The sequence below is a fragment of the Peromyscus maniculatus genome, chromosome 7 (genome assembly GCF_049852395.1).
Source record: "Peromyscus maniculatus bairdii isolate BWxNUB_F1_BW_parent chromosome 7, HU_Pman_BW_mat_3.1, whole genome shotgun sequence".
NCBI lineage: Eukaryota > Metazoa > Chordata > Mammalia > Rodentia > Cricetidae > Peromyscus > Peromyscus maniculatus.
Genome location: NC_134858.1, coordinates 95,931,666 through 95,958,173, shown reverse-complemented (window position 1 = coordinate 95,958,173; position 26,508 = coordinate 95,931,666). Strand labels below are relative to the sequence as shown.

At 47.4% G+C, this 26,508-nt stretch overlaps 1 protein-coding gene across 4 annotated transcripts in view; it reads right to left on the bottom strand.

The window, feature by feature from the left end:
* The window catches only part of Nmnat3 (nicotinamide nucleotide adenylyltransferase 3), a 121,881-nt gene that overhangs the window by 58,358 nt on the left and 37,015 nt on the right, over positions 1–26,508 (bottom strand). For all 4 annotated transcript variants that reach the window (XM_006975154.4, XM_076576879.1, XM_076576880.1 and 1 more), the window contains one exon: positions 2,420–2,569. In XM_006975154.4, coding sequence (XP_006975216.2) covers positions 2,420–2,528 — 109 coding nt within the window. In that variant the 5' untranslated portion in view covers positions 2,529–2,569. The remainder of the gene's footprint in view (positions 1–2,419; positions 2,570–26,508) is intronic.

The window sequence follows — 26,508 nt, the reverse complement described above, 5'->3', positions numbered from 1 at the left end:
CAAAAACATGGGGGGAGGACCTAAGGAACACCATCTGAGGTTGTCTTATCTCCACAGATGCACACATGTGCACACAAGAACATGTACACACACACAAACATTTGGGGGTTTAAATGCTTATCTTTAAGGTATCAGAATCTATCTTTGAGTACCACTGAAGTATTTCACAGGCTGAATACGTGGATTTTGCCCCTCTCCACCAGTGCATTAATGCTGTCCTAAACTTCTCCCGGCTAGAATCCCACAATATTGAATTTTCACTTAAACTGCCAACCTCCCTTTAAAGACATTTAAATGTTAAAAAGCTTTTATCTCACCCCATCTTACTGCATGATGCTCATGTGGTCACTGTTTCTAACTCTCTGCAGTCCCTCAGGGGAGCCCCTGTTCTAGCTGTCAGTCCCCTGCCCAGGGGAATTAGGAGCATGGCTTTTGAAGTACAGGTTTGCTGGTAGCGAGGCCTCCCAGCCTCTGGGTTTGTGCAAACACCCTCGCTTTGGTTTTATTTTCCCAAGGTATTTCTGCTGGGTATAGAGTTGGCTACAGAGCTCTGGACCAGAGGGCCTTTCTTTTTGTTCTTTAAGGAAGTCATTGTACTGAATTCTTCCAGTGAATTCAGGAACAAGGCAGCTGCTGTCACCCTTATTTCTGTTCTTTTTGTGGCTGCTTTTAAGATTTCTGTCTTCCTTCTGGTTTTGGGAAATCTCATGGTCACGTCCCTTGGGCTGTTTCCTTCCTGCCCGTTAAGCTCGGCTTTGCTGGGCTCCTTGGACCTGTGGGCTGTTTCCATCAAATCTGGACACATTTCAGCCGCAACTTCTGCAAACATTTTTCCTCCTCTCTTCTTGAATTTTCCTTTTGAGAGTCCAGTGACAGGTGTAAGCTTGAAGTTGTCACGCGGATCATGGTTACTCCTGCTTTAAAATGATTTTTTCCTCTCTGCCTTTTCTTTTGGCTAGTCCCCCTGCTTCTCTCCCCGCTCCTTTGTCCTTTCTGCAGTGTTTGATGTGTTACTAACACTAACAGGTGTCTTCTCACCTCACCCATTTTCCTCATCTCTAGGAGTTTGATTTGGGCCCTTTTTAACGCTTCCTATGCTTTTATTTAAACACTGAACATATGGCACATAACTATCGATTATCATCATCTCTGTTAATTCTAACATCTGCTTCAGCCTTTGCTGCTTCTGGTTTGGTTTCAATGACTGATTTATCTACTTTTTATGATTATGGATGTTGGTTCTACACCTTTTGGTCACAGAATTCCAAACAGCCCTTCAAAGTTGTTTCATGGTTGATTGGATCACTACCAGACACAAGGGTCCACTTCCTCCCTTGGCTGCTAGTGCTGGACTCCGCCAGTCTTTAACCTTTAACCTTTGCCAATCTCATAGGCCGAGACTACTGACGTCTACAACTGATGTTTACTGGGAAGCAGCCACCAGCCCAGTGACAGGTGGTGGTCATTTGGTGGCCTGCTGCAGCCATGGTTACTGCCCTTGTGATACCTATAACCTGACCATGTTCCTCATGTTTTTATTCGAATTTTCATTGTTTCCTAGTGATCCGGAGTATCTAGCCTCAAGTTTATTGGCCATTTACAGTTCTTTGGTATACTGCCTACTAATGCCTACAATGCAATTTTAACGGCATTGTTTGTATTTCAAAAAATTCCGTTGTAAAAACCATTTATTTGTATGAGTAGACATACACGATCATTTGTTCAGCAATAAAAGTATGTTTTGTAAACAAAGTCATTTTCTACAAAAAAATAAGCCAACATTTGTGTATGATTTCTGTGAAGAAATGACTGACATGTTATTCAAATACCTTTTTTCTATATTAAAAATAAATAGGAATTGATTCTGGTGTAAAAATGCCTTTAAAGGCAAAATTTTGGACAACACAATAATAGAAAACACATTTATGAAAACATAAAGCAGACATAAAATAAATTTATGAATACAGAAAGCAGTTTGTTATAGGGAAAGACCTATTCTTCAGAAAGAGAAATGTCAATTCCCATTATTGAACATTAGTTTACTTGCTGTAGGTAGCAGGACCTTCCAAAAGCACATTTACCTGTTCTTGGATGTATAGGTAAATGTGGGGAGCATCCAGGAGGCCCTGGGTGGGGCACCGTTTCCCTAACTGTCCCTTCCCCATGTCTTCACAGTATTCATGGACAAAGTTAGGTGGGTGAGGAGGAGGGACTCTGAGACATATCAACTCTGCGGCCAGGGATGGACTTGCACACGCCACACAGCTAAGGGATGTGAGTCCTCTGCTCAGGTTGGAGGAGATGTAGCCTCCAACTTAAGTGGAGAATGAACCGACGAAGCAGTCTTACTCGCGATGACGATGACACCATCAAACAGCCCCCACCTGTCAGTTCTGCTGCACTCGCTTCTCTGACTCACCCGTTTGGTGGAGGTGGTCTCGGGCCACCTCAAACAAGCGCAGGTGCATGTTCGTGATGGGGTTGAAGGACCCACAGGCCAGCAGCACCACAGGGATTCGGCTCTTCATGCTGTCACACACATCCACACCCACTGCAGTGGCCACCCTGCCTTTATAGGGACAAAAAATCAAGTCAGGAAGTCAGCATGGAGACAACTGTCTAGATCCGCAGCTAAACCACACACAGCCATGACCAATCACTGCAAGATATACAAGGAGGCAGCAACAGTAACATTTATTGTGGGGCGTTTACCCACCAACCCCACAGTTCCCCAGAGTTTTCTTGAGTGTGAGCAGCAGGAAATATTAGATAGAAGGATTTACTGTGGAGAAGCTTGCGGACATAAACAGATAGAAAATAAAGGATAGCCTCGAGAGGGCCTGGAACCTTTTCCAACGGCCCCACTGTCTCTGCCCCAGGGTTTTTATAGAGACACCAAGGAGTGGAGCAAAAGACCTCCCGACAGCACAGCCAAGTGCAGACCATCTCAGACACCTGCACTCAGGCCCGTGGTCCTAATCATCCTCTATTCGGACATGCTGGGTAAAGCCACGAGGACCCCGAAAACGGGCTCCCACAATTTATGAAGAGCTCACCACAGTCCAGGGACTGTGTCTAGTGTTACAAACCAGTGTGACAAAAACCTTTTCTCCAAACCCTTCTGTCAGTCTCAAATGTGTGGCTCGGAGACCTTAGGAACTGCTGGGCCAGGCCTGGTACCTAGGCAGCCCAAACTCAGTCTATATTTGCTCTTCCTGACTTCCTCCCCAGGTTCTCTTGGTTTGAAGAAGATCTGCAAGATTCCTATGAAGTCATCTGTGACAGATTCCAGGGTGGCACTTTTGAAAACTTGTATTTTGAAATAATTTTAGACTTATAAAATGGTTGCAAAAAACTTTTGGGTAGACAATTATGATATACTCTTTACCCGTATTTCCCCAGTACTAACATTTTGCCACACATTTGAACATTCCTTCCTTCCCTGTTCACACACACACTACAAGAAATAAGTTTTTCCCTAAAATGTGTGCAGGGAGGCTGTAGACAGAGTATCTTTTTAGACATGCAAACACATCAGCATGATTTCTGAGCCATCGCACCTTATCTGGGACCTAAGGACTCTGAAAGGCCCAGGCCAGCCTCTAGCCTACTCTGTGACTTCGGGCACTGAGGTGTGGTTAAAAGAGAGAAGAATGATCCTGGCCATGGGCTAGAGGCTGGTGGCTCTCTCGACTCCGCTATGCGGCCCTGGAGGTAGTAGTGAAGTGTCACTTAAGGCAGGGCGGGCTTTGACTAGCATTGTGCCTCTCTGTGAGACCAAAGACAAATCACAGTTCCTCTCTGAGCCTCAGTCTCCTCCCTTCCTCACACAGGAGCAGAGAATGAAGATAGCCATGCACCCATGGCAGGCAGCTTTTCGAAGGTTCCCAACCATCTTTGTGCCTGGCATTTATTTGTAATCCTTTCTCTTTGAGCGTGGGCTGGAGCTAATAACTTGCTTCTAACAGACTACAGCTAACAGGCAGGGAGGTCCCTCTGAGATAAGGTTACAGAAGGCCTCTCTAGCTTCCCTCTTGTTCATCTCTCTTACTCGTTTGCTCTCTGATGAAGCTGCCACACGCTGTGAGCTGCCCACCGAGGGGCTGGCTGGGCCAGGGACTGAGGGAGAGCTGTGGTCACCGAAGACCACAAGAAACCGTGTCTGTCAGTAACAACTGTGTACGTGCGTGTGATGCAGAGCTGCCCGTGGTCAAGCTTCAGGTGAGACTACAGCCCTATGAACACCTCCCAAACAAACTGTTTTTATGTTTTATGTCAACTTGACACAAGCTAGAGTCCCTGGAGAGGAGGGAACCTCAACTGAGAAAATACCTCAATAAAATCAGTTATAGGCAGGCCTGTGGGGCATTTTTTAAATTAGTGATTGATGGGGGAGGGCTCATGCCATTGAGGGTGGTGCCACCCTGGGCTGGTGGTCCTGGGTTCTATAAGAAAGCAGGGTGGGCAAGCCATGAGGATCAAGCCAGTAAGCAGCACCCATCCATGATCTCTATATCAGCTCCTGCCTCCAGGTTCCTGCCCTGTTTGACTTCCTGGCCTGACTTCCTTCAAGGATGAACAGTGATGTGGAAGTGTAAGCCAAATAAACCCTTTCCTCCCCAACTTGCTTTGGTCCTGGTATTTCATCACAGCAATAGAAAACCGAAACTGACACTCCGAGTCAGAAGATGTGATCAAACACATATCTAGACACCTGACCCACAGACGCTGTGGGGCCATCAGCCATGATAATGAATAAATGAATAAATGCCTCCTCGCATGTTGTTTGAAGCTGCTGCATTGGGGGTGATGTGCTCAGCAGCAATAGTAACCCACAGTGGCCCGGCCCCAGGAGGCAGGCATTCACTCCTGTTTTGCTCCTCTTCCCGTGGTGCCTTGACCACACTTAATGCAGTCCACAGGGAACAGAAAGGGTTCCTGGGACCTGAGGCCTGTGTGTAACCTGGGCCCTCCTGTCCACATTTCCAGGCCTGTATCCAAGCACAGCTTACCTACTACTTTTTAAAATCTTAGCAACAGTGAACTTGGCATCCCTGGGTTCTTTGTAAGATCCCCATGACACCTTCTTTAAAGTTTCAAGTTTCCAGATTGAAGCTATTTCAGTTCCCCCATCAGAACAGCCCCCAGCACACCTGTTAATGTTCAGCACCCAAGACTCTCCTCTCTGTTCAGTGAGAGTCTCCTACAGAGCCGGAGGTGCATCTGACTCCTAACCTTGGAGGCTGAAACAAATGGAGGGCTGTTTGCTTCTCTCCGGACAGAAGGCCTAGAAGAAAGCACACATCTGGGTGATGGCGCTGCCTCAAGGGCTCAATGAGGACCTGCAGTTCTCTGGGCTTCTCCCTCAAGGTCACAAGCTTGCTGCTGCAGCTACTGATGTGGCCTGGGGTTGATGTAACCTACAGGAGCCAGGATTAGAATGGCTGTCCCTCTTATTCAGAACACAGGCTTTGTTTTTTTCTTTTAATTTCCTCATAGATGTTTGCTTCTGTGTCCTTGGTCAGAACTAGGTCTCTAGATCTAGAAGAGCCGCTCTAGCCACAAGGGAGGCTAGACAGGTATGAATTTAGCCTCAGAGCCTTTCCAGTAGGAATCAGCAAGGGGTGGTGGTGGGATGGGGTGAGCTAATCCACAGGGCTGAGACAGAGCTGGGGTACAGCTGCCCTGTTGCTGAGAGGGCAGAAAGCTAAGATGGCTTTTCTGCCTGGAGCTTGGGCAGCTGGTCTGGGATGTATCTTTAAGTCACAAGCCACATTGCTGAAGAAAAAAAAAAAAAAGGCTCCCTGTGCTTCCTGCTCCATGGATAGTATGCCCTATGTGAACAGGAGCAGCCTTTTCATCTGTGGATCTCAGCTCCAAGCAGTGTGGCCTGCCATAGGGCTTGGTGGACGCTGAAGAGGGGGCTCCGCCAGCTGGCCAGGGACCTGCCTCTGGCCCTGAGAAGGCCTAGTGTGCACTGCAATGCAGGGAAGTTGTTCCGGATGTATCCTGAGCTACCAGTGAGGATGCAGCCTCACAGCCCAGATGTAGCACAGCTGGGTCCTCCAAGCTTCCTTTAAGCAACAGGAACACCCCCTACTGTGTGCAAAGAACGCTGGCTACAGGCTGCTGCAGGCTTCTTCCCCTAGGGGTGGGGGCGTGAAGTGGTTTAATGAGATATATGCAAAGTGTGCCAGCTACCACAAGAGCAGCCTCAAGATGAGGGTGTCTGGAAAAGAAAGCTTGTTTGCTTGTTTGTTATCACAGCTATCTTGAAGCCTTTCTTTCAATATCTTACTTCATTTTGACAGAATATAAATATTTAGAACCACCAAAATGTAACCACAACATCTCAGGTATCCTGGGGTTTTGGTTCATTTTTCCAAAGGTAAATTAGAACAGCTGGTTTGAAAGGCGGCATGGCGGAAGCCCGTCATGCTGAGAAGAACAAATGGCTTTTACTAAGGGCCTTTCTTCTTCTTTTTCCCCTGCCATGGGCATAATTGCTTCAAAAGTGACTCTGCTCTGCCCCATCTTGGGTAGGAGGAAACAGCTAATACATGGCCAGCTGCACCTGACCCTGGCCGCCCGGCTGGCTTAAGGTCAGTGCGCACCCTTTTGGTGTGTGCCCCCTGGTTTCAGCTAAGCTCTCCCAAGCAAACCCAGAGAAAAGAAAAGCATCAAGTCGAAATGACTCACTCCAAGGCTCAGATGGGAGGACACACCTGGCTCTGGTTTGAGAGCAAGCCTCCTCGGCAGGTGCATGTGACAAATCTACCTGCCCTCACTTCTGATGGTGTCTCGTAGGGTGAGGAAGCATGGGAGATCTCTCCGATTGGGAAAGACTGCTCATCAATAAGCACTCAGCGGAGGCCTGCAGAGTGAGCAATAATTGCTGCTGGAGGATTTAACACCTGAGGGTGCCTTCCTGGAATTCATCATTAACTGGAGACAGAGTGGATTCCACCTCTGCCCCCCTTTCCCTCTCCAGCTATGGCCTCCCACCTCATAGTCAGCTCCAGAGTGATTCATCTGCCTGTCAATTAGAACCCGCTGCTTCTGTAATGAGGGTAAGGCCCCCTGAAACGCTCTCCTCACCCCATCATGCTGTGGGTCCCCCTTAAAGGTGCTCTTGGAATGTTTACCTACGGCCCCTCCTCCACCTAGCAAATGTGCACCTGCAGGCGTTTCCCCTTTTTATCAGCCACAGAATCAGGGCTGCCTTTTCTCCTGGGGTTCTTCCCCAGTGGAAGGCGGGTCCTAGAGTGTGGTTTCTACCAGGCTCCACCCTCTTACCTTCAATTCCCGTACCCAGCACATCACAGGGACTCAGGAAATGCCTGTAACATCTGTGAGGGCCACTGTCTGCCCTGACCAAGTCATTTTGTTACATGGTTAATTATTTTTTTGTTGTTTGATTTTGCAAACTGTTACTGGACTGGGCCTTCTGTAGACAGAAACAGAGGACCTAGAGCAGATGTTCTCAACCTTCCGGATGCTGCGACCCTTTAATACAGTTCCTCATGTTGTGGTGACCCCCAACCATAAATTATTTTCATTGCTACTTCATAACTGTAATTTTGCTACTGTTATGACTTGTAATGTAAAACCTGTGTTTTCTAATGGTCTTAGGTGACCCCTGTGAGAGGGTCATTGCACCCCAAAGGGGTTACAACCCATAGGTTAAAAACTGCTGACCTAGAGATTACTGAAGGCATCCCAACTTGCACCAGTCCCATCCAACCAGTTTAGACGTAAACAAATCCGCCCTGCTGTGCCATTTTCAACATAACGATCCTGTCAACGGGGATATTGCTACCCCAACACACTAACCCGGAGTCACTCCTCTGCTTTGACGAAGTGAAAACTGATGGTGGTCATTCTGCCCCAACAGTCCCGGAGTCCGGCCGTTTTTGTTCCAGATCACTCTCCCCAAGTACTGCCCTGACACTCTGAAAGGATGTCGATGCAAGTTTTAGACACGATCCAGTTTTTGTACCACGGCCAGGCCTCTGGCACTGCCCATCTTCTATGCACCCACCAGATAACTGTATTTAGCATCTGCTAGTGTCTGGACCTCTGGGCATCAGGTACAGCAGAAGGCAAATCAGATATGGCCCTTGTCCTCACATAGCTTTGGGTCATGAATGGGAGGAACAATTCAACATCATTAGGGGAGGGCTTATAGCTTAGCAGCTCTCCACAAGAGAGAGACTAACAATCCCCTGATGCTCACATCCGGATCCTTGGAACCTGGACTTATATTGGGTTACATGGTATGGAACTTTGCAGAAGTGGATAAACACATGGCCACCATGTTAGTTAGGGTTTTTATCACTGTGAAGAGACACCACGGCGATGGTATCTCTTACAAAGGAAAACATTTAATCAGGGCTGGCTAACAGTTCAGAGGTTTAGTCCATGATTGTTATGGCAGGAAGCATGGCAGCATGCAGGCAGACATGGTGCTGGAGAGGTAGCTGAGAATTCTACATCCAGACCGGCAGGAAGAGAGAGTGAGTCGCTGGCCCTGGCTTGAGCCTCAAAGGCCATCCCCAGTGACACATTTCCTCCAATAAGGCCACATATCCTAATCCTTTAAACAAGGCCACTCTCTGTGAGCCTTTGGGGGCCATCTTCATTCAAACTACTGCAGCCATGAAACAAGGTAGATATCTTAATTATCCAGTTTCATCAAGGCAGGCCCTATAGGAGGTGAGAGATGATATATGGATGAACAGTGGCCAAGAAGCGGGGGAGTCTTTAGGAAGGCGCCCACACCAAACAATGTAAGTGGCCTCCAGAGGAGATGTAGGTGTCTCAGGCCTGCTCCCACTTTTCTGGCACACTTTGGACTTCCATAATTACTGTTTGTGGTGGTTTGTCACAGCAGCCATAAGAAACCCACCCACTCGCTGTCTAGGGGCAGCTTGTCAGAGCTCCCAGGCGGTAGCGGGGAGCAGGAGCCCAGGGGGCGATGAGGAGGATGTAGCCTGGGTGAGGCAGGGGCATCCTATTCCAGAAACCACAGGGCAACAGGAGGCAGGAAGGAGCAAGGTGTCAGCATGGCCCCCACGTAGGTGTAAGCTGGTGTGAGGGCTCAACATGATGGTGCAGAGGTAGGAGGATCCTGTAGGCTGGGGACATGGGAAATATAGATCTTATCCTATTGGCAAGGAGAAAACTCTAAGATTTTTTAAACCAGGAATGTCCTGCTCAGATTCCAGTTTCATGTGTTCCAGAAAGGAGGGTCAGGTGATCCCCACATCCAGGATGCTAAGCCTTTTATGTTACACACATCTGACCTCACTTGCCAGGTAATTCAAAGTTGGCCACTATCCCACACATACTCCATTCTAGCCCAGCACACATCCTGTGACCATTTGTCTCAGGTCCTCACTGAGACCTGGGAAGGAAAGAGCCAGGCAGGTTAAGCGCCATCACTGCGGATGTAATGTGTTAATGCTCATGGCTTGGGAGGCTGTCAATTTTCCTTTCCACACAGTGAGTACCTCTGACAGCCAACCTGGGCTGCAAACATCCTGTTTATTATAGACATAAAGCAGATGGCTTCAGGCAGAATGGAAATGGATTCAACAAGCATCTTCCATGTCTTTCATTATACGCAGACCTCCTGACCAGTCTCCTCATCTTAAAGAAAACAAGAGACATAGTTTGTATTTGGGGGTGGAGAGAGGCTGGCAACCACATTTTTCAGGACCCCAGGTGATCATTTTTATCTGTGTGGATGTGTCAACCTCTCCGGGGCAATCAACCTTCATAAGAACTAAGACACTTTTTCTTTTTAACTTTGTTGGCTCTGCCCATTGTTGCTATGGGCACTCTGTGCTGCTAAGAACAAAAGCAGCACGGCCTTCCATGTCGCTGTGAAGGTCCTGCGCCAGCCTCCCCTTGGAGGAAGCCAACGTGCCAATTAAGCACACGTCCTAATCAGGAGACTCCCAGGGAAGCAGGCAGCTTCAGCTTTGAGAACGTTCCAAAGACTTGAAGGAGCCCGAGGAAGAGAAGGAGGCCCCTTGCCATGCCACACTTGTGTGAGTCTGGGACTGATTTCAGCTGCCGCTGCAAGCAGAGCTGAGTAATAGCTACTGCACTTATTGAGCAATAGGCTCCACACTGCTCGAAAGATGCTGCATATACTGAGGCTAATTCTTCAACACACCTGGAAGAGAGAGGTTAGTGCCTACATTCTGGTCAACAGCCTAATTCATTTCTCCAAGCCTCAGTGAGCCCCGTGGGAAGTAGAGATGACTACAGAGACCCCACAGTGCTCTCATGAGGACTGGAACTAACTCCTGCACAGTACCTGGCCCATATAGGGGATGCCATCTAGAGGTCTGTCTTAGTCACTCTTCTATTGCTATAAAGAGATGCCAGGACTAAGGCAACTCTTAAAAAAGAAAGCTTTAGATTGGGACTTAACAGCTTCAGAGGGTTGGTCCATTGTCATTACGGTGGGAAGCAGACAGGCATGGTGTTGGAGCGGTAGCTGAGAGTTTGAGATCCTGATCCACGGGCAGCAGGCAGAGAGGAGACCTGGTGTGGGCTTTTGAAACCTCAAAGCCCACCCCCAGCAACACCACAAGGCCACACCTCCTAATCCTTCCCAACAGTTCAAATGGAAACCAAGCATTGAAATGTGTGAGTCTATGGAGGTCAGTCTTTGAAACCACCACAGGCTCCTTTTTCATGTTCTTTTCTTACCAAAGTAAAGAAAAACAAGATCTAGGGATTAGTAACCAATGGGGGGCGAGGCATGGCCTCATTACCTAACCAGAGGTCTGGGCTTAATCTCCATTTGTTGAGACCCTTTGGATGCCTAAGATTGGAGTGTTATAAGGGCTACAACATTCAATTAACAGTCCTTGCTGCTTAGGTCTTATGATGGGGATTAATCCTTCCCTCGATTTGAATCTGAATGGGGTTTGATGGGGGAAATAGGAGGAATCTTTAAGGCAGGGGTGGCTGCCTTAGCCCTGCTGATGGTGGCCCCATTTGTTCACAGTGATGGGGGAAATGTTGCTCTCTACTAGGCACAAACAGCAGCTCTATCCTGGGCGTGGGAGGAAGAAACAGCTTAACCTTAAGTTGGGACAGCAAACCCCTTCCCAGCACAGAACAGGTGTATCAGGCAGTATCAGGAAGGAAAGTCAGAAATGGGTATCTCCCTGTGAGCAAACAAGTGGCTGGGTAGAGTAACATTTGATGGCCTTGCCGAGTATGTATGGCAGAATGGCCGTAGAGTGAGAGATTGGAGTCCAGGGGAGAAGAGTAGGTCTGGGATGGTGCTTCTGTGTCTGTGAGGAAGTGGCTCTGTCAATCTTCCTCAGCCAACGTCCTGGGATCCTCTGGGTGGACAGGTGTCACAGAAACCAGGACCCAGTGTGGTGCTGAGGGGAGATTTCTGGAACACAGTTGGTTCTCAGAGCACTGAATCCTGCAACTATCTCCTTGAAATTTTACGTGTGTGTGTGTGTGTGTGTGTGTGTGTGTGTGTGTGTGTGTGTGTACGTGTATATACATACATATTTATATACGTGTATATATACATACACACACACACACACACACACACATTTATATATATGGGGGGCAGAGTCTTGGCAGGGACCCATGTCTTCGTGGGCATCCCTTCAAAGTGCCCTTCTTGTCCACAGAGGAAGCACATCTCCAGGCCAGGCTGGGTGGGTTCCTGGGGAGGGGTGACCCTCTGTCAGGCTGACTCACAGCAGCTATGGACTCTCCAGCTGCTCATCTCCTCTTGCCTGCCCCCCAACCTCTGCCCCATTGTAACCCTCTGTTATCAGCCTGGCTGAAGTCAGCTTAGGAAGTCTGGGGCTGACCGGATGAGAGACTTGTCTCTTAGGAGGATCTCCTCTTCCTGTGATCCTGTCTCTGAAGTCTGTTCAGGAAGGCAGTGGGGGAATCCTTATCGTCCTGATAGATGAGGGAAAGCTAGAGTAGTTTAGAAGTTTTACTCAGCTCTTCTATGATACAAGACAAAAAGGGGCTCCTGAGCCATTCATCTCTTTCACTTCCCAAACTCCATTCAGGTTTCTGAGCGGGGACTGCTTGGTTATGCCCGCCTTTGACTTGGTTATGCCCGCCTCTGACTCATTCCCCACCCGGACAGCCTGGTCTCGGACCCTTTTCCTATCTAGAGGGGTTATGGGGTTTGTGCCAGCAGTGGCAGGTGTCGCTCCAATCTGGTTCACATAGCTGGTTTAATTGGTGGAAGAGCTGTACATATCAGTGTAGGTTCCTAGCACACCCCTGCTTCCCATATATATATAAAATCTCCTTAACCTTGGTCAAGGAGAAACGGACACATGGCTTCCTGCCCGGGTGATCTGAAGGGGACAAAGTCCACTGGGTGGAGGCTATTGGGAGTTTTCAGAAGCATGTTTGGCTGGTGGTTGGGGGAACATTCAAGGGGATTTCTCCTCCTGGTCAGGGAGTGGGTCTTCTGGATGAAAATATAGTAGTCCGAGGGTCTGAAAGTGTGGTCTGTATTCTGTTAATTCAGGGTGGTTCTGGAGTGGAAGAAAAGCTTAACAGAGGGAATGCAGATTACTCTCCTTCCTACAAACAGGTCTCAGTGGAGAACAGTGTTTTAGTTCTTGGGCCATTCTGGTGGCCATTTTCTCTGTCCTTTAAGGGATATTCAGGCCAAGTGCAGGTAGAGAGGAAGGTCACAACCTTTATGAGAACTGGGTATCTAATTTCTTCTAGTTAGTCAGGAGGCAGGCTAGTGGGAAACAAAAAGATGTCTCTGAGGCTGTTTCCTGTCTGAAAGGTTAAAAACTGAATGGAAGAGGTGGATGGAAGGTCACCTCTTCTTCCCTGCACCGAGGGACTATCAGCATGGCCAAAATATATGCTCCTGCAACCCCACAGGTTTGCCCCCAAAGTAGGACTGATTCATGCTCACCCACCATCGTGGACCGGGACCCTGATCATTTTGCTTGTGTCCTAGCTATCTTTGATGCCTCCATTCTTGGAAAAATAATAGTTGTAGGCTTATTTTCTCTAGGAAGGGATGACTTCAGGCCAGTATTATGAAAAGCTCCAGAGAAGGGATCTTCCTCTTCGGTGACGGTGACCTTAGATGTCTCTAGAGAGTTGGATTATGAGGAGTAATAAACCTTAGACCTATGCTCATTACAGTGGGGAATATATGCCCAGATCAGCTCATATGTTAATCTAAAGATGTGGCAGGCCAGTCAATAGAGGCCATATTCTCAAGGGTTTATATAACGTGTGAGGTCTCAGTGGGCCTGGGGAGATGTGGGGTACAGGAGTAGAGTGTGATGACCCAGATGGTAAAGGAAGGATAGGAAGTCCCGTCTGGGGGATTTTACGGAGGCTTATCCAGGCTCCATATGGGTCACAGAAGGGATGGGGAAATTGGGATATAGAAACATTCCCAGGGATATTCAAACTGTGAACGAACCATGGTCACCCAGGTGTCTTTAAAGAACGTTGCCCATTAATTTCAGGGGCAACATATTTCTCTGCAATTTCCCTTAGAGTTGTAATCTCTCTGGTTCTTAGGATGAGGAAATGTGGTAAGAGCACAGAGGGGAAGGAGGGAGAGAAAAAGGGAGTTAAAGAGAAGGAAAAGGACATTATTTGTTCTTCTCTAGTTTTATTTTAAGTATGGGGCTGTAGTTTTCAGCATTACTAGCGGCACCTTCTTGGCATGAGGTCACCAGACTGGTTCCTAGATTAGACCACCTGAAAATGTGCCCTGGGGGAGACTCCTCAGGGTGGGGATGGGGATGGGGATGGGGCTCCCTACCAATGAGAACCACTGGCCTGTAAGCTCAGCTTTGCTAACGGAGGCAGCCTTCTCCACTCATGCTTTTAGGGCGAGAAAGTCACCAGACAACCATGGCCATGTTCTCAGCTCCTTTTGCAGTTTGAACTGGTTGTGACTGACCTTAATTGGAAGATGGGCTTCCTGCAAGTCCTGAGTGAGGTCTCAAATTATGCTGTCCAGGGGGTCTTTCTTTGGGCTCATTTCTTTTTCGAGTCAAGAATTACAAACTGAGAAGTCTGAAGACACAGCACTCTGTCAAGACTTATTAAAGCAAAAGTCACACTATCCACAGCCCAGCATGCAGGAGACCGACTCTGAGAGGAGGGACCCAGAGCTGGAGTCCTCCACTAGGCTTGAGAACCTGTGCTTTTCTGTCTTAGGTAGGGTGCCAGGGAAGGCTGGATTCTCCTCTTTCTTTTGCATGGACTAGCAGGATGCAGTTGCTGACTGGGGCTTGCAGAGGTGGGAAGTTTAAAATCTCCACCTTCCAGGGCCCTCCTGGTGGGAAAAGGATGCAAAAGGATGGGCTGAGGATGAGAACATGGAAGTAAGACATCTTGTAGAAGAGGAAGTAACTCCATTCCTAATTTGAGTTTGGTTACCCCTGGTTCCCCTTTACAGGGTTCTCCAGAGCCCTCCCCTGTTTCTCTTCATGACGTTTTAACACCTAATTCCCCATTTCGGCACCTGCCTCCAGATTCTTGCTTATTCTGCTTGGAAAGATCCCATCAATTTTCCAGTTGCCTGTGTGTAAAACCTGGCAGCCTCTGGGCACACAACCTGCATCCCCCTGCTGTCACACAGGCTACTCAGGCTTGCATGCCTGGTGACTGACACCAGGTAGCAGGGAGCTGGATATGAAGTAACTGAGGAACACTGTAGTCGGTAGCCCTGTTTCCTGGTTCTTTTTATCCTTACACATCCTTGAAGCTTCAGATAGGTCCTTTCTGCTATACCTAACACGAAGGTGCCAGGGCACTTACCCAATTACCTCACATGTGCACTAATGAAGGGTCTGCATCCTCAGAGGACCCCGACTTCATTACAGCATCATTTGACTGTGCTTTGCCCCCTTGTTGCCCCCATGGGTTGTCCTAGAGGATCATGGGAAAAAATACCCCAAAGGGAGCTCTGATCCACAGTGCTCTGGAAGGAGAGAAATCACCTTATTTCATGCATATGCCATTCACCTCATAGTCATAAACACCGGTAAAATCCGCCCTGCAGACCCCACTGAGCTGTGCTCCACTTTCAGGACAGCCCACTCCAATCCCACTTTAGAACGTCTGTTTTGATTGGCTAAGTAAAGCCCTGCTTAAACTGTCTATGCCTCACCAGGCATGGTGGCATGCTCCTTTAATCCCAGCACTTGGGAGACAGAGGCAAGTAGATCTCTGTGAGTTTGAGGCCAACTTGGCTTACATAGCAAGTTCCAGGACTGGCAGAACTACATAGTAAGACCCTGTCTTGAAAAGAACTAAACAAAACAAATAAACAAAAAAAGCCCAAAACAAACAAAACCCAAACTGTCTATGCCTCTTCGGATTGAACCCAGGACCTTGTGTTTGCTAGGCAAGTGTTCTACCACTGAGCTACATCCTTAACTTAGACTGTGTCTCTAAACTGATTTTTTTTCCTTCAAGAAGACAAGAAGCAAGAGGCCCCCATAGACTCATTCCTTTTTCTGTTAGGAATCCCTGCCTCTAACTGAGCAACCGCTACTTTTCCCAGTCCTCTGGGCAGCGGGGGGAGATGGATGACTGGCTAGTGCACCTCCAGGAACACTCTTTGGGAGAGGAGATTTACTGTGATTTGCTGGGCATGGTGGCTCATGCCTATAATCCTAGCAGCACTTGGGAGGCTGTGGCAGTGGGATGAGGAGTTTGAGGCTGCCTGGACCACATCACAATTTCCAGACTGACTTTGGTTATATAGTGAGATCTTGTCACAAAACAAAGCCAACAAAAGCATGTCTCTTATAATCCTCATTCCTTCTGCCTGCAATGTGATGGCTAGAGTATGGCATTGGATGCTGAGGACAAGGGCCAACTCTAGTTGGACAGAAAACAAACTAGGAAAAAAACAAGAGTCTAATGACCACACTAGCCTGAGGCTGTTTACTTCTTGGTATCTTCCAACTGGAGAAGAAATAATCTTTTTAAAAATTTTTTTATTTTATTTAATTAATATTTTTCACTTATTTTACCTACCAACCACAGTCTGCCCTCCCTCTTCTCCTCCAGCTCCCTCCCCCTCCCCATCCAATCCTCCTGTCTCCATTCAGAAAGGGATAGGCCTCCCATGGGGCTTGAATTAAGCATGGCACATCAAGTTGAGATAGGACCCAGCTCCTCCGCTGCATCAAGGCTGGGCAAAGTTATCCTGCATGAGAAACAGGTTCACAAAAGCCAACTAAATGCCAGGGACAGGTCTTGATCTCACTACTAGGACCCTTACAAACAGACCAATCTACACAACTGTCACATGCAGGCTCCCTAACTGTTAGTTCAGAGTCCATGTGCTCCCACAAGCTCAGGTCAGCTGTCTCTGTGGGTTCCTCTGTCATGACCTTGACTCACCATGGCTCATACAATCCCTCCTCCCTTTCTTCAGGAGGACTCTACCCAATGCCTGGCCGGGGATCTCTGCATCTGCTTCCATCAGTTCCTGGATGAAGGTTCCATGATGACAATTAGGGTAGTCACCCATCTGATTACAGGAGAAGGCCAGCTCAGGCACCCTCTCCACTACTGCTAGCTGGGGTCATCCTTATGGATTATAATCTTCTATGTCACCACTGTTTTCTTTCTTTTCCTGTTATGTGCAATTGAACATGATTCTAACAGAGAGTGTGATAGCTACAGAATGTTGATCTAAGCAGCATAAAAAAAATGAAAACGTAAAATTTTTACAAGTTTCTGTGACCTCAGTTAAATTCATTTTATATGCAGTAATTCAAGTGCATATCATTTAAAAAGAAAAATACACCTAAGGAAAAAAAAAGTCTGATGTAACTTAATTTTTTATATGAATTTTTCATGGATGGAAAAGTCCTTACTCAGGACTGTGGAAACCTGAAATGTGCAGAGGCAAGTCTGTTCCTGTGTACATCACAGGAACCAGACGCTGCCCCATCGACTCCCCCAAAGCAGACTCATTACACAGTGCCATTGCACTCTGTTTTGAGTGGGCATTTGCCATATGGCTTGGTGGTTTAATCATTTCCTGGTACTTGACAAAAATGAAGCACAATCATTTTGCAAGGAGCTTGTGCTCCTAGATGGGTCTTTTCCAAATAACAGCTGTGCCTCAGAATTGGGTTACTCAATGTGCAATTTGTGGACACGATATTCAAACATTTACAAGTGAACAAACCTCAAGTCACTTGGGCTATTTCCAGACATCAGAGTCTATGAAGTTTTTAGCAATGTTCTGAGGGTTCAGCTGTCCACAAGCTCCAGGCAAAAATCTCAGAACCACCAGAGCCTGTGGGCAGCAGTCACGTCTGATAGGGGGCCATGCAGAGGTTACCATCAACTGGGTGAGAGAGAAATCTGGTTCCAAAGCTCACTGAATAAACCCATATGCCTTTCTACCTGCTCTTCACCACATCTGTGCAGATAACACCAGGTTAGACCACTCTGGTCTTGATTCTGTTTACAGGTCCCTACAGGTGCATAGCAACTTGATAACAAGACAGACAGACATGGACTCAGATGAAGAACTTCCCAGTTGAGTTACTTTGAATGACTGTCCATAGAGAAGACAGGTAAGCAGCATTAACATCTCCAAATTTTAAGATAAAGTTTGCTGCTTATTTATACACTCATTCCATGAAGCTTAGAATGCTACTGTACTGGGTAGTTGTGTGTCAACTTGACACAAACTAGAGTCATCACAGGAAGGAGCTTCATTGAGAAAATGCCTCCATGAGATCCAGCCATAAGGTATTTTCCTAATTAATGACCAATGGGGGAGGGCCAGCCCATGGTGGGTGGTGCCATCCCTGGGCTGGTGGTCTTGGGTTCTATAAGAAAGCAGGTTGCGCAAGCTATGGGGAGCAAGCCAGTAAGCAGCACCCCTCCATGGCCTCTGCATCAGCTCCTGCCTCCAGGATCTTACCCTGTTTGAGTTCCTGTCCTGACTTTCTTCAATGATGAACAGCAATATTAAAATGTAAGCCAAAAAACCCTTTCCTCCCCAACTTGCATGTTTTGTCACAGCAATAGAAACCTTAACTAAGACATCCACCCTGAATATTTATTCCTCGAATCAGGACTCAAGACAGGAGATCAACTACCACCTTGAATAGAGCCAGCCACTAGGAGACAAAGAGGACTCTGGGAGGTCCCTTACCAGGAAATGTACCTTGGTCACAAATTGGCACATGTCACTTCTGTGGACTCCATGCTATTAAAATGAGCTAGAAAATACGTTCTAGTAGAGGGCTGGAAATATCTGACTACCCTGTACTTACTACAGTGGGCTCATCAGCCATCTCAGTGACCCACAGACAGAGATAATCACAGAACTGAAATCACCTCCAGGGTTGCCAGCAGTGACCATGATGAACACTTAGAAGAAAGTCTGGCTCACACAAGGTTCTCCAGAAAGTAAGTTCTTTCCCTTTCCTTGTGTTTAAAATTTCCAAACCTGTTCTGGCCGTTTGTCCCTTTGCCTGAAGAAGACTCAACCACTCTGATAGTTGTGTAAGATCAAATCTACCAGTTTGCTATGGTATCTCCTCATTCTCTCTCTCTCTCTCTCTCTCTCTCTCTCTCTCTCTCTCTCTCTCTCTCTCTCTCTCTCTCTGTGTGTGTGTTGGTGCACATTTCTGTGCATGCATGTGGAGGCCAGAGAACAATCTCAGGTGTCATTTCTTAGCCTCTTACTTTTCTGTTGCTGTGAAGAGTCCCTGGGACCAAGGCAACTTACTAAAGAAAATATTTAATTGAGGGCTTGCTTATAGTTCCAGAGTGTGAGTCCGTGACCATGATGGCGGGAAGCATGACAGCAGGCAGGCAGACATGGCACTGGAGCAATGGCTAAGGGCTTACATCTGATCCACAGCTGGAGGCAGAGAAAGAGTGACCAGGAATGGCATGGCAAAAGCCCACCCCCCAGTGACGCACCTCCTCAACAAGGCCACACTTTCCAATCCTTTCCCAAACAGTTTCACCAACTAGGGACCAAGCATTCAATTATATGAGCCTATGGGAGCTATTCTCATCCAGACCACCGCACTCGGGTACAATCTACCTTTGTTTATTTGAGGTATGTTCTCTAACTGGCCTGAAGCTTGACAAGCAGGCTAGGCCGGCTAGCCAGTCAGTCCAGAGATCTGTCTGTCTCTATTTACCAGAACTGGCATGACACGTGTATGCCTCCAAACCTGGCTTCTTATGTAAGTTTTGGAAAGCAAACTTTCCTTGCCTGGGAACGCTTTGCTGCCTGAGCCATCCCCTGGCCCCACTTCCCCCCATCTTTCACCGGTGTTCACCCTGATGCAGCCAGCCTTCAGGGACCAGCCATCCTTACAGAAACCTTCCCTCTTCAGGAGCTCATCACCTTACTCTAGCAAAGGGTTGGTTTGTTTATTGGTTTTCGGGACAGGGTTTCTCTGTGTAGATTTGGAGCCTGTCCTGGTCTTGCTCTGTAGATCTGCAGACCCTTCACGGAAGGGTCTAGGCTGGAGCAGGTGGGAGCCACCAAGGAAGAAATGTCCCTCAGTCAAAACGGCAGAGCCCCAGGCTTAGCTACCACCCTCCCGTCTCTGTTCTCACTTTCAGCCCAGGGAACACCCTGCCTTGCCCAGTTTGTGTTACCCTGTAGTGCTCCTCCCTCCTATGCGGGGGTGTGGGGGGGAGCACCCGTCTGAACCCACACTTTGTTCTAATTTTATAAATGGGTCACTGCTTGGGTGACCCCATCCAGGACCTTGACTCTGAGTCACAACCAAGGGCTTCGCAGAGTCTCTGTCCTTCTCCTGCCTATACCCATGTCTAACTTGGAGTCTGTGCACAGAGCCTCTGCTCTGCTCTGGCAGTGGGCACAAAGCCATACTTACTATTAGGAAAGAAGTCCCACACTGCTATAGCTCTGAGGTTTTCTCTGTCTGGCAGAAAAATGCAGTCGCCATTTCACGACAGCAGGGGATGACACTGTGGGCCAGCTAGTACCCAGACTGGAACTGGTAGTCATCTGACCTCTTCCCTTGCCTTGACATCCTATCTGCTTACTACCCACCCTGAGCACTGGGCTCACTCTCACATGTTCAGACCAGGGTAACAGCCACAACATTGAGGGCCCATCTCCTCTGAGGCTCCTAAGGCCTGCCCCTTCCAGGCTGAGGTAGGGGAGGAGGGCTCCTCTGGTCTTCAGCCCTTTGAATCCTTCCTCTTATATCCAGCCTCATAATACTTTACTCTCTCTCCATTGTCTGGACAGTATACTCCTTGAGGGCAGTGTTTTATTCTCATCCCCCAGCACTAAACAGAGGGCATGCTTGGAGGAGGTGTAAGACGTGTCCTAGTTAGCTTCAGCTGTCAACTTGACACAGCCTAGAGTTATCTGAGGAAACATCAGCTGAAAGATTGACTGCTCAGATCAGCCCGGCCCATGGCCATGTCTGTGAGGGATTATCTTGACTGATGACCCAGTCCATCGTGGGTCATCCCCAGGCAGGGGGTTCTGGGCTGAATAAGAAACCTATGAGCCAGGGAGTGAGCCAGTAAGCAGATTTCTTCTGGTTTCCATTCCAGTCCCTGCTTGAGTTCCTCAAGGGGCTAAGAGTTCACCTTCCTTACAAATTACTAAGCTGGCATCCGACAGCCTCATGAATACTGGAAGAAGACACAGAAATCCTGGCCAGAGACTGAGGACATTGCAGCTGTAGCAACAGCTGGGTAACAGGATTTTCTTGTGCCCAACTTCCCTCAAAGACAGGTTATTACCTAGAAGTGCAAGCCAAGCACTCTTTCCTCCCCAAGCTGCTTTTGGTCAAGTGTTTTAACACAGCAGCAGAGAGGCAAGGGAGAACAGCATGTATCGACTAAGACTGTACGGATGAGTTCAGACAGGACAGCATTGAGGGCCAATCATCCCTGGATCACTTGAACTTCTGCTTATCTTGTAAGGAAAGCATCAAATGCTCATTGTTCTGGACTAATGTCTCAAGGGCATTGTGAAGTGAACAGCAGCCTTAGAAGGTGGAGATATTATCATCTTCTGGGACAGAAGCGGGTGTGGCTGCTGAATGGTATAATAAAGGTGATGTCTATCTTTGGAACAAAGGACATGCAAGTGTGTCACTCAAAATATTTGGACTCCCTAAGCAAAGGGCTTGTCTTAGGGTTACTATTGCTGTCATGAACACCATGACCAAAACAACTTAGGGAGGAAAGGGTTTATTTGGCTTACACTTCCAGGTAACAGTCCATCACTGAGAGAAGTGAGGAGACAGGAGCTGATACAGAGGCCATGGAGGGGTGCTGCTTACTGGCTTGTTCCTCATGGCTTACTCAGCCTGCTTTCTTATAGAATCCAGATCTACCAAACAATGGATAGCACCACCCACAATGGGCTGGGCCCTCCCACATCAATCACCAATTAAGAAAATGTCCTATAGGCTTGCCTACAGCCTAGTCTTATTGGAGGCATTTTCTTAATTCAGGTTCCATCTCAGATGACTTTAGCTTGTGTCACGTTAAAACTAGCCAGCACAGGGCTCCTCTCTTGTAACCAAATGCACTGCTTAAGAAGATGTCACCTGACCTTGTCTTCACCCTGATGAACTGCAGCCAAGGGTAGTGGTACAAGAAAATCCTGTTACCCAGGTGTTGCTACAGCTGCAATGTCCTCAGTCTCTGGCCAGGATTTCTGTGTCTTCTTCCAGTATTCATGAGGCTGTCGGATGCCAGCTTAGTAATTTGTAAGGAAGGTGAACTCTTAGCCCCTTTACCAATCTTGAGAAACACAAAAATAAATCCTGGACTGCCCTGATGACCCATGAAGGACAACTGAGGAGGACTGTCAGGAAAGACTTCTGAGGCCATGACCACACTTGCTCCATATGCCACACAATTATTTTACTTCTGACAGAAAGAAAGAGACTGTGTACACAAGTGTGGCCCAGCTGTCCTTGTATGGAAGGTGATTAGGGAATCTTGAGCCTAGAGAGGAGACAGGGCACCCTGAGCTGTGCTTGATTCTAGGACCTCAAATACTTGTAGGAGTTATAGCAATGGGTGGCTAGCGGGTTCCAGGCCACAGCATGGGGCCAAACAGAAGGCACTGGTGCCCATGTCTGTCCCATGAACTCACAGGTCATCTAGGCTTTTTTTGTTTTAAGCTAGGAGGATTCTGGCAATGAAGAAACAAAGATTGCCAAGGAATATGGTGTGACGGCTGTCTTTCCTACAAGATCTCAAATCCTCTTAGACTAGTTATTTTCAGACAAGTTTTAAAATGAAATGTAAGAATTCTAAGTAAGAGGGGCTGTAGAGATTGTTCAGTGAGCAAAGCGCTTTCCACACCAGTATTGGGACCCACGTTCAAATCTGCAGAAACCACCTAAAAGCCAGACCCGAAGGTGGGTCTATGATCCCAGTACTCCTACAGGGGGATGGGATGGAGAAAACAGGAGAATCCATAGAAACCTGCAGGTCAACTAGCCTGGTGTACACAGCTGTACAAGACACACTGTCTCAAACAAAGTGGACGGTGAGGTCCAAGGTTCAACATCCAAGACTGTCCTCTAACCTCCACATGTGTTCTGTGGCATGAGAACACCCCCCATACACATACATTATATACACTTATACATAATACAAAACATACATCATATACTCATACACACTATACATAACCCACACATTATATACAGATAAACGCTATACATAGCACACATCATATACATATACACACTATACATAACACACATCACATACAAATACACATTATGCATAACACATATCATATATACATATACACTATACATATTATACACATCATATACACATACCGTACATCACACACATCATATACACATTATACATAACACACACATCATATTTGCATATACACTATACATAACACACACACACACACACACACACACACACACACACACGTTCTCAAATGAACATCTCTGTTTTAGATTTTTCATTCTTTTACTTTCCCCAATATAAAACAAGCTGTCATTGCTGCCAAACTTTTCAAGGCCACAAGAGGACACTATGAGGATCTCAAAATACCAGGGAGGTAGAAACTCAGCCAGACTCTCCACAAAGGCAGAACAGAGCATCACACGCAGTGGCGAAGAAGCAAGCAAAGGCCCGACACTCAACCACAGGTGTTCACTAAAGGCCTTGCTGGGGACGACATAACCAAGTATAGAGCCGTTCTCTCCAGTCTTCTGCAATAACACTTCCTCTGGAAATCAGAAGCCCAGCAGCCTACCTTCTCTTCATGCAGCTATGAGCAGACAGCTGCAAATCCAAGCAATGATCTATGAAATCAGAGACCTGAGCCAGGTTTGGGGCTGTGATTAACAATTTCAACTGTGTTTACCCAACATTTAGTTAATGGTATGCGTCACTGCTGTGTTGTGTGGAAATGAGACCTGACTGGTGGGCAGTTCAGTCATGACTGCTGCCTGAGCCCGAAGCAGAACAGCTTAGCTTCTTCCTCAGTTAGTCTTTGGGACTCACTAGCAATACTTGCAGAGCAGGCACTGACCTCTCTGAGATTACAAACCTACGCTTGATACCAACAGGCCCTAGGCGGAGGCTCATGTTTCCCGTGAGCACAATGGTGTGTGCCCTTTGATAGGCAGATGTGGTCATTCTCAAGACCCACGTCTTTGAGCAAGCCCTCCAGCCCTTTACAACCTTCTTGCAGATGATATAGTATCTCTGAAGATCAGCCTATAATCAAGGCTCTTTACAAATACGGGGGCTCCGGCACATGAGCCCCCTCTTCTGGTTTAGGGGTCCCTCTGTGTTGCAGCCTCTGAACTGACATGACCAGTAATCTCTCTCCCTCCACCCCTCAGATGACTTCTATCTGGCTAGGAAGCTCTTTGGGGAAACATGTTCTGCACCTGCCTGTACATACTCCCGAATTGCTGTCCTGATGTCTCTATAATGTATTAACAAGCCATGGCCAAAGGGAGTTCTGCTGAACCAGGCAGTAGTTCAAGCCATTTGGACCAAATCCTAGAATGCACGCAGTATGCTGAGCTGCACAGTTTAGGAGCATGTGAGTCTGCTGTGAAATTGAGAAATGGAAGCATAAGACATTAGCTTTCACGTGAGCAGGGCAGGTCCAATTCCAAAACTGTAACAGGCCTTTCATGGGGAGGATCAGAGTTAGAAGGTGCAGACGCTGAGCACTGTCAGATCAATGTGTGCTCACAGGTTCATCCTGTGTTTGAATGGTACATCCTGCCTGACAGGCATGCACTCCTCCTGGCCTTCTGCCCTCACTTTTGTCCAGAACCCTCCACTATTTTTTAACAACAGTGGAGCACCCGGGTGTCCATCTGGATAGTCTGAAAACTACCGCATCGTTAGAGTGTAGTTTGTTCTATAAGAAAAAAAAAAAAAGGCAGTGTCTCAGCTTCCTTTCAGCCTGTACACACAGGGCAAAGAGCTAAGCAGCCCTAATTAAAGAGCAGACAGGCTATGTGCTGAGGTGTGCACGCTGTTCGTGCCAGCACTCTCTGGTTCAAGGAGCATGTCAGCCAGAAATTTTGTCTGACCCTGACTCTGCCACCTCATCTCTGAGGCCAATTTTTCAGTGCACAAAACAGAACAGCTGGCTTTTCTGTGGATGCACATGCATTCTTCCAAAGGGCTCAAAGATGTCCCTGTCATAACTTAACGTACATGGGAAACTGAGACACACAGAATAACATCCCCCCAAAGATATCATAGTCTAGACCCCAGACTAAATGTTATATTATTTAAAAAGTCTTTGCAGGTGTCATTGAGGCTATTGGGGCGGGAGTGCTATGTGTCCTTATAAGAGAGAAAGAAAAGGGGATTTGACACATACAAAGAGGAGGCTGCGTAAAGAAACAGCAGGGGAAACTGGGGAAGGCTGGTTCTGAAGTCAGCAGTGACAAGGTCACAAACTAGGGGATGTGTGACAGTTAATCTTGACTGACAACTTGATGGAACGTGGGATCACCTAAGAGACACCTCTGCATGTCTGTGAGAATGCTTCCAGGGATGATTTGCTGATAGGGCAAGCTCTTCTTCCCTCAGAACAGGCAGTGGCGTCTAACTTGGGGACTGGATATAAGGAGGTCTGAGGAAAAAACAGTGTGAGCCTGTTTGCCTTGGCTTCTCACTGGTGAGAGCATCTATCACTGCCGCCACCGTCTACTGACACCAGGCTCCACTTGGTTAGCCTTGCAGTGTGTACTGAAGACTAGCCTCTCCGGAAATCTTCCAGGTCTCTGGGTCAGACTGCGACCACAGAGGCATCCAGCTGCATGGACTGAGCAGTTATGGGTTCTCACCTTCCCAGTGTGCAGTGTGCAGCTGCTGGACTCTCCAGCCTGTACTGTATAAGATAAGCCAATCTAACAAATCCCCTCTTACAATACACATCCATTCTATGGTACTGTCCCTCCAGACAACCCTGATCAAGACAGAATGTTGGAAGCCACCATGGCTGGAACAAAGAACAGACTTTTCCTGGTGCTTCCCATGAGAATGTGTCCGCTGACACTGTGGTTTTTGTTGTGTGGGACTTGACTTTAGACTTCTGGCCTCCAGAACTGTGAGTAAGTATGTACATTTCTGTTGTTTTAAACTACCAAGTTTATGGTCATTTGTTGTAGTAGCTATCAGAAACTGGTATATCACAGAGGTTGTTAGTAGGAAGGATGTCACTTTGTACAATAGCTATCCTAAACACTCGTGTGATTCCTCAGTGATTGTGTGTGTGCACACATGTGTTGATGCTGTATGACTAAGTGCTCTCGGAAGTTATAAACAAACATCTCTTCCCTCCAGATAAGGCACTGCTGAAAGAACAAAGTAACCATCCCACCAAAGTCCAACTTGGTGAACCCATGAGTTTTACTGGGGTCACTTACAGAAGTATGGGTAAGAGGTCACCTACAGGAGTCTGAATGACTCAGAGGTAGCAGGATCACTGAAAAGCACATTCCAACATGGGTGACTTCTCAGGGATGCTGCCACCAGGGAGCTTTCTGCAAAACTTCCAGGAACTAGACGTGTTAGAGTCTCCTTTTCCAGTAATGGTTACACTTGTATAGGCTTGGGCAGGGGCTTTGTGAACCTTGTTTCAGGAACTTATTGAGACTTGTGAACTGTTTACTTTCTGAGTCTCATGACCCTTCATCCACCTGCCCATCAGGACATGCTGTCCTTTGAAGGAACTTACACACGCCTGTGGGTGCATGTGGAGGCTGAGATCATGTCAGGACTCTCCTTTGGTGGCTTTCTATTTATCTTCTGAGACAGGGTCTTTCACTGGACCTAGTACTTACTGATTACATGGCTAGCAAGCTTTAGGGGTCTCCTATCTCCACCCTAAACTTTAGGGGTCTCCTATCTCCCCCCTACCTTTACGGGTCTGCCTACTGCTGCCCTTCCTGGGCTAGCATTAGAATGCATGGTCATGCCTGG